This window comes from Girardinichthys multiradiatus, chromosome 23 (assembly GCF_021462225.1).
Source record: "Girardinichthys multiradiatus isolate DD_20200921_A chromosome 23, DD_fGirMul_XY1, whole genome shotgun sequence".
NCBI classification, from domain to species: domain Eukaryota; kingdom Metazoa; phylum Chordata; class Actinopteri; order Cyprinodontiformes; family Goodeidae; genus Girardinichthys; species Girardinichthys multiradiatus.
The window spans coordinates 12,624,908-12,638,445 of NC_061815.1; the positions used below are offsets into that span (position 1 = coordinate 12,624,908).

The 13,538-nt window shown below is 39.5% G+C and overlaps 1 protein-coding gene across 3 annotated transcripts in view; it reads left to right on the top strand.

The window, feature by feature from the left end:
• LOC124860933 (gamma-aminobutyric acid receptor subunit alpha-2-like) overlaps positions 1-13,538 on the top strand; it is a 79,397-nt gene that overhangs the window by 34,951 nt on the left and 30,908 nt on the right. For all 3 annotated transcript variants that reach the window (XM_047354542.1, XM_047354541.1, XM_047354543.1), the window contains 3 exons: positions 1,836-2,056; positions 6,884-6,966; positions 7,617-7,760. In XM_047354542.1, the coding sequence (XP_047210498.1) occupies positions 1,836-2,056; positions 6,884-6,966; positions 7,617-7,760 (448 nt within the window). The remainder of the gene's footprint in view (positions 1-1,835; positions 2,057-6,883; positions 6,967-7,616; positions 7,761-13,538) is intronic.

A 13,538-nucleotide genomic window follows, 5' to 3' on the forward strand; every position in this document is an offset into this window, starting at 1 on the left:
ACATTACATGTTTCACATTGTCCACAGCCCAAGATTTGCGCTCCTTGCACCATTGAAACCGACGTTTGGCATTGGCGTGAGTGACCAAAGGTTTGGCTATAGCAGCCCAGCCGTGAATATTGACCCTGTGGAGCTCCCGACGGACAGTTCTGGTGGAAACAGGAGAGTTGAGGTGCACATCTAATTCTGCTATGATTTGGGCAGCCGTGGTTTTATGTTTTTTGGATACAATCCGGGTTAGCACCCGAACATCCCTTTCAGACAGCTTCCTCTTGCGTCCACAGTTAATCCTGTTGGTTGTGGTTCGTCCTTCTTGGTGGTATGCTGACATTACCCTGGATACCGTGGCTCTTGATACATCACAAAGAATTGCTGTCTTGGTCACAGATGCGCCAGCAAGACGTGCACCAACAATTGGTCCTCTTTTGAACTCTGGTATGTCACCCATAATGTTGTGTGTATTTCAATATTTTGAGCAAAACTGTGCTCTTACCCTGCTAATTGAACCTTCACACTCTGCTCTTACTGGTGCAATGTGCAATCAATGAAGACTGGTTACCAGGCTGGTCCAATTTAGCCATGAAACCTCCCACACTAAAATGACAGGTGTTTCAGTTTCATTGTCCAACCCCTGTAGATTCTTGTAGAGTCACCTTTAGCAGCTATAACTGAGAGTAATCATCATCTGAGTTTCCCAGATGGTCAGATGATCTCACATTTGCTAAAGAAATCATATTGCATAAAGAGTTCATATTCAACTCAGTAACTGAAAGCAGAAAAACAAGCCCAAATCTTCATTCCTCCACTACTATAGAAGAATCATTTCACAAATTCAGCCATGTGAGGGTGGTCCTCAGTAAAAAGGACAACCCAATTAGCCATGATTTCTCAAACTTCTGTTTGTTGTCATTATTTGTGCTCATTCTATGCTATTTCATAGGTATAGGAACCTCATATCAATCCATATAATGCTGTGAAAAATTAAATAAAAGGACTGAAATGGGAAGCAGACCTGCAGAAGGGGAAAAAAACTGAAGACAGTTAACTTTACTTCCATTTAGTGTTGTAAACATCAGCAGACAAAAAGAATCTCAGATCCAAGGAGGCCTATGAGCTTCTCCGTGTTATAAATTAAGACTTATTCATGGAATAGAAAAACTAAGTTGAAATTGTTTGCCTATATCTATACCTCTTTACACCTCTTTGAATCGTCTTAGCATTCTTTAGAGATTACCTTAGATGACCAAAGATGTAAAAGCATCTGGTAGAGCGTAATCCTCCGGTTACTAGAAGCTGCTTTGGTTAACTGAGTTATATATGTTGGTTCAGTTGCAGTTTCAGTGTCCAGAGATCTAAATGTCAGAGGCTTTTCAACTGTGACGTCAAAAGAAAAAAACATACAAACAACTCTGCATCTCTCACTCCCACTCCCACCCTCAGCCGCTGCGTGTGAATCTCACACATACTCGCATTTCACAGTGCCGTACTGTCTGCCCGAAATCCTCTCTTGTGTTTGTGTGTGGTTCTTCCTGACAGCAGCGGATTTTAGGTCAGGGGGTTGAGGTGGCCTCACAAGCCGGGAAACACCAACCCAGGGAAGAAAACGGAGAGCACAAGCCTCCCCTTAATGGAGCTTTATCAAACAGGGGCCGGTTTTAAAGTGGCAGATGAAGTCATTTGTGAAGATGCTGCTTGTAGACATCCATAAATCATGGGTGGAATTGTGCATCGTTTTATTTTGCTATATTTGTCTGGACAGGGTTATGTTTGCATACAGGAAAAAAAGGAGAAACAGGTATATCACTTTTTCACTAATTCACTTTCCCTATTCTCAGGAGTACACCATAGATGTTTTCTTCCGGCAAAGCTGGAGGGACGAGAGGTTGACGTTTCATGGACCGATGAACATTTTGCCCTTGAACAACCTAATGGCGAGTAAGATATGGACTCCAGATACCTTCTTTCACAATGGGAAAAAGTCTGTGGCGCATAATATGACCATGCCCAATAAACTGTTACGGATCAAAGATGATGGGACTCTGCTGTACACCATGAGGTAAACAATTACACCTTTATGTCCTAAGAAAATTTCACGTTTTCAGGCTACAAATAGCTTTTAGATACCACTTTCAGGGTTTTTGATGGAATGATTTCAGTGCTAAACCAGGCCTGGTTCTGGTTCTGAACTGGTTCTGTAAAAACATAGCAAATAATCTGTTAGCTCTGTGCCACATCATTGCATCACTAAAGATGTCTCTTTTAGTAATTAGTGATCCTTCTGTTCGGTTCTGAGTTTCTGCACAGGACCACTGTGCAGAAAGACAATTTATCCACGGAAATCCCACTATTCATCTCGTGCATCCCTGCAAGCAGTTCTCAATATGATTAGCTTAATTTTACAAATGTTTAATTTAACTAAAACAGATAATGTTTGTAAAACAATCTTTACAATGCCAGCCATCCTCTCAGTATTTATGAAATCCTAGCATTTAATAACACTAACAGGTAAAATCATTGTTAAATTCATGTGAAAATAGCGAAGGTTAATGCAGTTCATTGACTTACATTCGCTTTATAAAGAGCAATATTTTAGGCAACAGCAGGAGGAACAGATACAATAAGTTGGCATTATTATAGTCTTAATTTGACCTAAACATACAGGTCCTTCTCAAAATATTAGCATATTGTGATAAAGTTCATTATTTTCCATAATGTCATGATGGAAATTTAACATTCATATATTTTAGATTCATTGCACACTAACTGAAATATTTCAGGTCTTTTATTGTCTTAATACGGATGATTTTGGCATACAGCTCATGAAAACCCAAAATTCCTATCTCACAAAATTAGCATATCATTAAAAGGGTCTCTAAACGAGCTATGAACCTAATCATCTGAATCAACGAGTTAACTCTAAACACCTGCAAAAGATTCCTGAGGCCTTTAAAACTCCCAGCCTGGTTCATCACTCAAAACCCCAATCATGGGTAAGACTGCCGACCTGACTGCTGTCCAGAAGGCCACTATTGACACCCTCAAGCAAGAGGGTAAGACACAAAAAGAAATTTCTGAACGAATAGGCTGTTCCCAGAGTGCTGTATCAAGGCACCTCAGTGGGAAGTCTGTGGGAAGGAAAAAGTGTGGCAGAAAACGCTGCACAACGAGAAGAGGTAACCGGACCCTGAGGAAGATTGTGGAGAAGGGCCGATTCCAGACCTTGGGAGACCTGCGGAAGCAGTGGACTGAGTCTGGAGTAGAAACATCCAGAGCCACCGTGCACAGGCATGTGCAGGAAACGGGCTACAGGTGCCGCATTCCCCAGGTCAAGCCACTTTTGAACCAGAAACAGCGGCAGAAGCGCCTGACCTGGGCTACAGAGAAGCAGCACTGGACTGTTGCTCAGTGGTCCAAAGTACTTTTTTCGGATGAAAGCAAATTCTGCATGTCATTCGGAAATCAAGGTGCCAGAGTCTGGAGGAAGACTGGGGAGAAGGAAATGCCAAAATGCCAGAAGTCCAGTGTCAAGTATCCACAGTCAGTGATGGTCTGGGGTGCCGTGTCAGCTGCTGGTGTTGGTCCACTGTGTTTTATCAAGGGCAGGGTCAATGCAGCTAGCTATCAGGAGATTTTGGAGCACTTCATGCTTCCATCTGCTGAAAAGCTTTATGGAGATGAAGATTTCATTTTTCAGCATGACCTGGCACCTGCTCACAGTGCCAAAACCACTGGTAAATGGTTTACTGACCATGGTATCACTGTGCTCAATTGGCCTGCCAACTCTCCTGACCTGAACCCCATAGAGAATCTGTGGGATATTGTGAAGAGAACGTTGAGAGACTCAAGACCCAACACTCTGGATGAGCTAAAGGCCGCTATCGAAGCATCCTGGGCCTCCATAAGACCTCAGCAGTGCCACAGGCTGATTGCCTCCATGCCACGCCGCATTGAAGCAGTCATTTCTGCCAAAGGATTCCCGACCAAGTATTGAGTGCATAACTGTACATGATTATTTGAAGGTTGACGTTTTTTGTATTAAAAACACTTTTCTTTTATTGGTCGGATGAAATATGCTAATTCTGTGAGATAGGAATTTTGGGTTTTCATGAGCTGTATGCCAAAATCATCCGTATTAAGACAATAAAAGACCTGAAATATTTCAGTTAGTGTGCAATGAATCTAAAATATATGAATGTTAAATTTTCATCATGACATTATGGAAAATAATGAACTTTATCACAATATGCTAATATTTTGAGAAGGACCTGTACACTGCCTAGCCAAAAAAAAGTCACTACCAAAAAAAAAAGGTCACACACTGTAATATTTCGTTGAACCGCCTTTATCTGTGATTACGGCATGCATTCGCTGTGGCATTGTTTCGATAAGTTTCTGCAGTGTCACAAGATTTATTTCCACCCAGTGTTGCATTTATTTTTCACCAAGATCTTGCATTGATGATGGAAGAGTCTGACCACTGAGCGAAGCTTTCTCCAGCACATCCCAAAGATTCTCAATGGGGTTAAGGTCTGGACTCTGTGGTGGCCAATCCATGTGTGAGAATGTTCTCTCATGCTCCCTGAACCACTCTTTCACAATTTGAGCCCAATGAATCCTGGCATTGTCATCTTGGAATATGCCCGTGCCATCAGGGAAAAAGAAATCCATTGATGAATAACCTGGTCATTCAGTATATTCAGGTAGTCATCTGACCTCATTCTTTGAGCACATACTGTTGCTGAACCCTGACCTGACCAATTGCAGCAACCCCAGATCATAGCACTGCCCCCAAAGGCTTGTACAGTAGACACTAAGCATGATGGGTGCATCACTTCAACTGCCTCTCTTCCTACCCTGATGCTCCCATCATTCTGAAACAGGATAAATCTGGACACATCAGACCATATGACCTTCTTCCATTGCTCCAGAGTCTAATCTTTACTCTCCCTAGCAAATTGAAGCCTTTTTTTTCTGGTTAGTCTCGCTAGTGGTTTTCTTACGGTTAAAGTGCTGTTAAGTCCCAATCCCTTGAGTTCCCTTCGCATTGTGCATGTGGAAATACTCTTGCTTTCACTATTAATGTATAATTGTGCACTTCTGTAAAGCACCTTGTGATATTTAATGTCTGTGAAAGGCGCTATATAAATAAACTTTTACTTACTTACTTACTTACTTATTAAACATAGCCCGGAGTTCTACTGTTGTTTTAGTTCAATTTGATTTATCCAAACGTTTACGAGATCAGCAATCACGATCATTCATGATATTTTTCTGATCACATTTATTCCTTGAAGATGATGGGTCCCCACTATCCTTCCAGTTTTTAATGATGTGTTGGACAGTTCTTAACCCAATTTTAGTAGTTTCTGCTTATGTGTTTTCTCTGCTTAAACCATGCCAATGATTTGCCCCTTCTTAAACAGACTGACATCTGTTCCACGTACACAGGTTGTGTTTTTCAACATGGTTTAAGAAATAAGGAGCTATTTATTGCATTAGCTGGGCTTAAATAACTGGTTACCAGCTGAAAAACAATTCCCCATGCAGTAATTATCCAATAGAAGGTTCAATTTAAGTTAAATAAATGTAGGACTTTTTAAAACCTTTTACAAGAAAACTATTATTTGCATTTTAAAGCTAAGTTAATGTAGTAATAAATAATAAATTAGACTTTTTTGATAACTTAATCAAGGTAAATATAGTTTTGTCAACTAATAACAATGATGAAAGAACTAATAGTGGATAATATACCAAGAATGTTTTGATTTTACCAACAATAAGCCAGCGTCAGGAGCAGAGTCTTTTCACCGGTGGAGAAGCTTGAATTTCTGGAAACAGGCTCCTCCCTATAAAGCCTGATCTTCATCCAGATTCTCCAGCCTGAATTACAACACCCTGAACATATCAATGCCGTCAGCTCATTTCTCCAAAAAAAGAGTTGATATTTAAGCAGTAAATGCACAAACAAATAAAATGAATGCAAATGTGAGTTTTAACATGTGAGTTTTAAACATTTCGACTGCTTGTTGGTATTCATTTAAACCCAGAGGAAAGGGTTCTTTTGACAGGCCCAGCAAAGCAATAATATCAACACGAACACATGATGGTCACTCTTAGCTCCGGCAGTCCAAAGTCTCTTTCGGTTCACTTTTGTTCAAAGAAAGAAAATCAAAGCTGTAATTTAGTGCATTCAGCCCGTACACAAACCTGAAAAGACCTGAGAGTGGAGGACTGGTTAATAAGAAACCATTAGAACAGGTTTAGCCCGGAGCTGGTAGGAAAATAAAAGAATAAACCTTTTCCCTAGTAAAGTCAAAAGAAAAGCTGCTGGCAGTCCTGCATGCAAACCACAAATATGTCTTTTTTATCTATGTGCATAATCAAAAATTTACAAAATTTAAATTTAGGACTAATCACTGGTTAGCTCTATAAGCAATAGTCAAATAACTGAAAGTACTGCATAAGATGAAGCAATTAAGTAATTCTTGGTAATCTAACTGACCTAAAACAGGACAAGTTTAGTCAGATATTGAGTAAAATGTTACTGGTTTTTTTTCAGTGAATGTAAATATCTGGTTTCAACTGTATGTTGTCATGTTTAAAATGTACATATATTAAGGTTTCCTCTCATTTATGTAGGTTAAAGTCTTGCTGCAGACAAAGAACAGAGCAGAGTTTTGCCTCTATGCAGCAACCTGCTTACTTTGCTCTGCTGGTTAAAATCCAGACAGGTTCTGTCCATTTCAAGGCATTGCAGATGTTAAACGTCTTTAATGGTGCATGAAGCTTTTTATTTTGTTTTTTATTGGTTTGTTTATAATCTGTGCTGTTTACTTTTCATGGATTTTAAAATTCTCGTTAACGTTCTGTGAATTGGATGCAGGTTAACAGTGCATGCCGAGTGCCCAATGCATCTGGAGGATTTCCCCATGGACTTTCATTCCTGTCCACTAAAATTTGGCAGCTGTGAGTAACACTGATGATGATAGAACCTGAGGCGACTTGAACTAAGATGCAATCCTTTGTTTGCCATGCTCCTCACTGGTTCCTTGGCAAGGAGCAGCCTAAGTACTAATTGAAGCTGAAATGCACAGCATAGCTGGCAGTGACCCTGACCCTGCAAATATTAACAAAAATAAACCAGCCTTTATACATAGTTTTAACAGAAACAGCTGAATTGCATTTTTTTTAAATCATCCAAATATTTATGCTAGATTTTTATTGTTATGGCTTCTTTAAATTTGGATGACTGATTTTTTTTTTTTTTTTTTTGCTTTAAGCTGTGCAGTTGGTTTCAGACAAAAATAGATTAATAATCAGCTATTTTCAGGCATCAGAACTTAGTAGGTCATGTCTGAAATGCCTTGACATCCTGAGTAAATAAAAACGTCTCATTAGCATTCGGTGCATTCAAGTGGTGATTTACAGTCTTCAGCCTAGTGCTTTTATTATTTGTTTAATGCATTCAAACAAAAACAGGAAAAGTCATCAGGGTTTTGTTTCAAAACTTAGCATCGAGCACATGTAGTGAAGACATTTAATTTAGGTCACTGAAGAATAGCTGTAATCACCCCAGAATTATTCCCATTTGGGTTTATCCTCTTCCTTTTTTTTAGATGCCTACACAATCTCAGAGGTGACGTATGCTTGGATGCGAAATGCTTCAGACTCGGTCGTGGTGGAAGAGGAGAGCTCTCGCCTGAACCAGTACGACCTGCTTGGTCAAACTGTTGGACAGGAAACTATCAAATCGAGCACAGGTAAGATCTTATGGGACTCCAGTGGAATTCTAGAGGTGAATTCTGATCATTACTCATTCCACCCCATTTTTTTGCATCTTTCAGCTTGGAAAATGCCAGTATCCAAATTTTGTCAGAGCTGCACCTGTGAGCATGCAGGCAAATTAAGATTTCTAACATGAACCACAACAACAAAAGTAATGTCTGATCTGAAAGTTGCAATAATGCCTTTAGCTTTTTATTCCTTTGGACTCAGCACCTTCAAATCTTTTTCTCAGTTGTGTTGCAGTGTGTGAAAACCAGTTTTTCTTCTTTGGGTGGATGCCGAGCTCAACCTCCTACATGTTGCAGGAGGCGGTTGTGAGTTTTCTGTGAAACACATGCTAGTTTTAGCTTGTCCGTATTCACTTATTTTGTTTGAAGATAACAGAGAACTGCTTGCTTTGCATTATAACAGAACCATCCATCCATCTCTTGTTTATACTGGCTTGTCCGTACAAGGTCATAGGGGAGCTGGTGCCTGTCTCCAGCAGTTAGTGGGCAAGAGGCGAGATACACCCTTGAAAGGTCACCAGTCCATCACAGGGCAACACAGAGACACACAGGATAAACAACCATCCACAAACACACTCACACCCAAGAGCAATTCAGAGGAACCAGTTCACCAGACGCATTTTTGGACTGTGGGAGGAAGCCGGAGTATCCAGAGAGAACACATGCATGCATGGGGAGAACATACAAACTCTTGCTACAAGGCAACAGTGCTACCAACTGTGAAAAAGTGCAGTCCATTATAACAGAACCATGATTTTACTATTTGTACTTGTAGAATTACTTTTTATGAGTTGAAGATCCTAAAGAAAAATAAACCTTGGTTTTAAGAGTAAGGATGAGACAGACTAGGATAGAAGCTGTCTGAGAGGACTCTGAGAATCTTTGTGAATATGGTCCCTGGTCTTTACACCTGTAGAGTTGCTAGTTGCTAGGCAAGTTTTAGCTAACGTCCTGCTGTAGACAAGCACCAGAGGGCAGAGAGTTTTGCCTCTCTGCCGTCTCCTGTTTATTTTTATCTGCTTGTTAAACTATAAAAAAGTTCTTTCCATGTCAAGGCATTGCAGATGTTTAGTGTCTTGAATGGTGTGTGAACCTTTTTATTATCATTTTTTATTTGTTTATAATCTGTGCTACTTTCATGCATTTGCAAATTCTCGTCAACATTCTGTGAATTGGATGCAGGTTAACAATGCATGCCAAGTGCCCAATGCATTTTTCATTCCATTGGAGTAAGTAATGATGATAGAGCCTGAGGTGACTTGAACTAAGATGCAATCCTTTGTTTGCCATGCTCCTCGCTGCTTTCTTGGCAAAGGAGAAGCCTAAGTACTGAGTGAAGCGAACATGTGGGTCCTGGGACTTTGAATGTATGCAGCTCCTCTAATGACTGAAAAAAGGTTAAATGCCTTTGTGTCGAGAGTGAAGTCAAATATATTCAATTCAGTTTAATTTAAAATCTGAAATACTTTATTAATCCCAAAGGGAAATTAAATGTTGTTGTAGATCAAATGCAAGTTTTCTTCAAAGAGAGATATTGTTGGAGATAGACAGATTTAACGTTTCCTGGTAATGCTTAGACATAGATGGTTAGGGTTTAGGGCTTAAATCTGCTAGGCATCCACGCTAAATGAGTCAGCTGATTTGGTTCAGATATCAGGATCCCTTTGAAGGTTTTCTAGGCGAGACCCATTGACAGGAGACTGCATGGCAGGTTCAGAGCTCTTTTTATGTTTCTTCTGATTAGGGAAATTCTCAAGATCTCTATTAAAAGTTGGAGTGTGTCATTGGCAGAGAAAAAACGTGTCATATTCTTCACTCTTCTCATTCTTATTTGTTGTCATGATGTCCCCACCACTTTCCTCAAAGCATCTTGGTCAATAAATTCTACACCATGTCAGAACATTAAGGACATGTGCAGTCAACCCGACTGACTGGATATTAGGCATGCAGACTGTTTTTCCCCACATGATTTTGCATCAAACCAGACCTTTGTGGTTTTTATATTTTTACATTGATATTGTATTGGCGACTGCATTTCAACTCTTCATTGCTCTAGTCTTTGGGGAGAACGGCATGTCGGGTTTTTATCGAATACCTCAGGAGCCCAAGCTCAAACATGAAGGACATGGCCATCAAAGATGTGGACAAAGGAGTTTCCAGTCGAAAAAAAGGACTGCTGTGTCCATATGTCCTGACTTCAAGTCATTTACATCAGTATCATTAAGTTGAAGTTAATAATATCTACAGTATGTAGTGGGGCTGTACTGTAGCACAGCTTTTATTTCAATTCAGTTTATGTATATAGCGCCAATTCACAACACAAGTCGTCTCAAGGCACTTCACAAAAAGTCAGGTACATGCATTCCAATTTATCCTAACCATTGAACAGTGGAGTCAGATTCTAGGAGATGTCTAGGAGAGAGAAAGGGTTAAACACTAAAAGACAGGGCCATGTGGGTCATCAGTAGAGGGTGAGCATTAGTTGTTGCCAGCTGAAGCTTGGACGATGCCCCTCTCCAGAAAGGTGTCACAGGTAAACACAGCAAATAATACAGAATTAGAGAGTTGTGTGAGAATGTAGCGAAGAGAGTGAAAGTGGTCAGTATGTCCTCCAGCAGCCTAAGCCTATAGCAGCATAACTACAGAGATAGCTCAGGATAACCTAAGCCACTCTAACTATAAGCTTTATCAAAAAGGAAAGTTTTAAGCCTAGCCTTAAAAGTACACAGTTTGTCCATCTAGAGCCCACTGATGGCCATTGTTATACTAAAAACCACAACGACTGGGATACCTCTCTCTGTCAGATTGACCATAACCATTGGAAAAGAGAAGAGGTCATACATGTAGCAGAAATGGAGGGTGTGTTTGCACCTCAACCATAACTGAGCCAGTTTAGGCTAAACCTGACTCCCCCTTACTCCAACCAACAGGGAGGGAGGAAGGCTCCCTCCCTGATAAACTAAGCCACTCTAACTATAAGCTTTATCAAAAAGGAAAGTTTTAAGCCTAGCCTTAAAAGTAGACAGGGTGTCTGCCTCATGGACTAAAACTGGGAGCTGGTTCCACAGGAGAGGAGCCTGATAACTACAGGATCTGCCTCCCATTCTACTTCTAGAGACTCTAGGAACCACCAGTAAACCTGCAGTTTGAGAACAAAGTGCTCTGTTAGGAACATATGGAACAATCAGATCTCTGATGTATGATGGAGCTAGATCATTAAGGGCTTTATATGTGAGGAGGATAATTTTAAATTCTATTCTGGATTTAACAGGGAGCCAATGAAGGGAAGCTAAAGTAGGGGAAATATGATGTCTCTCTAATTTTCATCAGAACTCTTGCTGCAGCATTTTGAATCATCTGAAGGCTTTTAACTGCATTTTGTGGACATCCTGATAGTAAAGAATTACAATAGTCCAGCCTTGAAGTAACAAATGCATGGACTAGTTTTTCAGCGTCACTCCTGGATAGGATATTTCTAATTTTGGCAATGTTCCGGAGATGAAAGAAGGAAATCCTAGAAACCTGTTTAATATGGGATTTAAATTAAATGTCCTGGTCAAAAATAGCACCATGGTTTTTTACTTTATTACCGGAGGTCAATTTAATGCCATCCAGGTTAAGTGATTGACTAAGCAGTTTCTTTTTTAAAGACTCCGGTCCAAAGATGACAACTTCTGTCTTGTCTGAATTTAGAAGCAGAAAATTTATAGTCATCCAAGTTTTTATGTCTTCAAGACATGCTTGTAGTCTGTCTAACTGGTTGGGCTCATCAGGATTCATGGATAAGTAAAGCTAAGTGTCATCAGCGTAACAATGAAACTTTATTCTATGCTGCCTGATAATTTTACCTATTGGAAGCATATATATACAAGTACTGAACCCTTTGGTACTCCACAATTAACCCTGGAGTTTGAAGATGATTTATCATTTACATGAACAAACTGGAATCTGTCAGACAAATAAGATTTAAACCAGCCTAGCGCTGTTCCCCTGATCCCTACAGCATATTCCATAAGGCCATAAGAATATCATTAGTGACTTTCAGCAGAGCTGTTTCAGTGCTATGATGAGCTTTGAAGCCTGACTGAAACTCTTCAAACAGGTCATTGCTGTGTAAATGCGAAACACATTTGATTAGCAACTATTTTCTCAAGAATTTTAGATAAGAATGGAAGATTTAATATAGGTCTGTAATTTTTCAAGTCATCTCGATCAAGCGAAGGTTTCTTAAGTAAAGGTTTAATTACAGCTACCTTAAAAACCTGTGGTACATATCCATTTACTAAGGATAGATTAATCATACCTAAAATGGGGCTGGTAATCAGAGGGAACACTTCCTTAAATAATTTGGTTGGGACTGGGTCTAACATACAAGTTGAAGGTTTAGATGAAGCTAATATTTCTGATAACTCAGGAAGCTCCACAGGATCAAAGCAGTCCAAACACAGATCAGGTTCTACAGTTACTTCCAATGTTGTCTCACTTGCTGAGGATGAAGTAATCATTTTCAGGAGTATGTCAAAGATTTTCTTTTTAATAGAATCAATTTTATTTTGGAAGAATCCCATAAAGTCATGACTGCTAAGAGCTAATGGAATGGATGGCTCAACAGAGCTATGACTCTGTGTAAGTTTAGTGACTGTACTATAGGATTATTCTTGTTCTCTTCTGTTAATGATGAGAGATAAGCTGTTCTAGCTTGGTGAAGTGTCTTTTTTATACAACAGTAAGCTATTTTTCCAGATTAAGTAGGAATCCTCTATGTGTGTAGAGCGCCATTTTCTCTCCAATTTTCTAACATTGTGTAAAGTATGCAGCTCTGAATTAAACCAGGGAGCTAGCCTCCTATGAATAATTACCTTCTTTTTCAAGTGGGCTGCATTGTCTAATGCATCACGCAATGAAAAAGTAACACTATGAACAAGAGAATCAATTTGTGAAGGGGCAGAAACAAAATTATTGCCCTCCACTGTGCTTTTCTGTGATAATGAGGAAATTAAAAGTGGAACAGATTCTTTAAATGTTGTTACAGCATTGTCTCATAATGATCTACTATAATGAAATTTTCTTTCAGGTGTGGAGTACTCGGTTAAATTAAACTCAAAGGTTATTAAGAAATGGTCAGACAGGACAGGGTTATGAGAAAATATTGTTATGTCTTTACACTCAATGCCATATGTCAGCACAAGGTCCAGAGAATTAAGACAAAGGTGGGTAGGTTTGTTAATGTTTTGTGCAAAGCCAATTGAGTCTAAGACGGCATTAAACGCTATATTTAGGCTATCACTTTCAATGTCAACATGAATGTTAAAATCCCCCACTATACTAACCTTATCTGTATTTAACGCTAAATCAGATAGAATGTCTGAAAACTGATTTAAAATTGAGAGTAAGGGCCTGGTGGACGGTACAAAACAACAAACAGAAGTGGTTTAATGCTTTGCAATTTGGATGAGGAAAACTAAGGATTAAATGTTCAAAAGAGTTGTAGCTATTGATTGGTTTGGGACTAATCAATAAATCAGACTGAAAGATGGTTGCTACTCCTCCTCCTCGCCCAGTTTTTTGAGGAATGTGAAAATTTAAATAATTAGTAGGAGTTGACTCATTTATAGTAACATAATCCTCTTGCTGCAGCCAGGTTTCTGTGAGACAAAATATATCAATCTGATTGTCACAAATCAGGTCACTAACTAGCAAAGTCTTTGAAGAGAGAGATCTTATGTTCAGTAAGCCACATTTAAT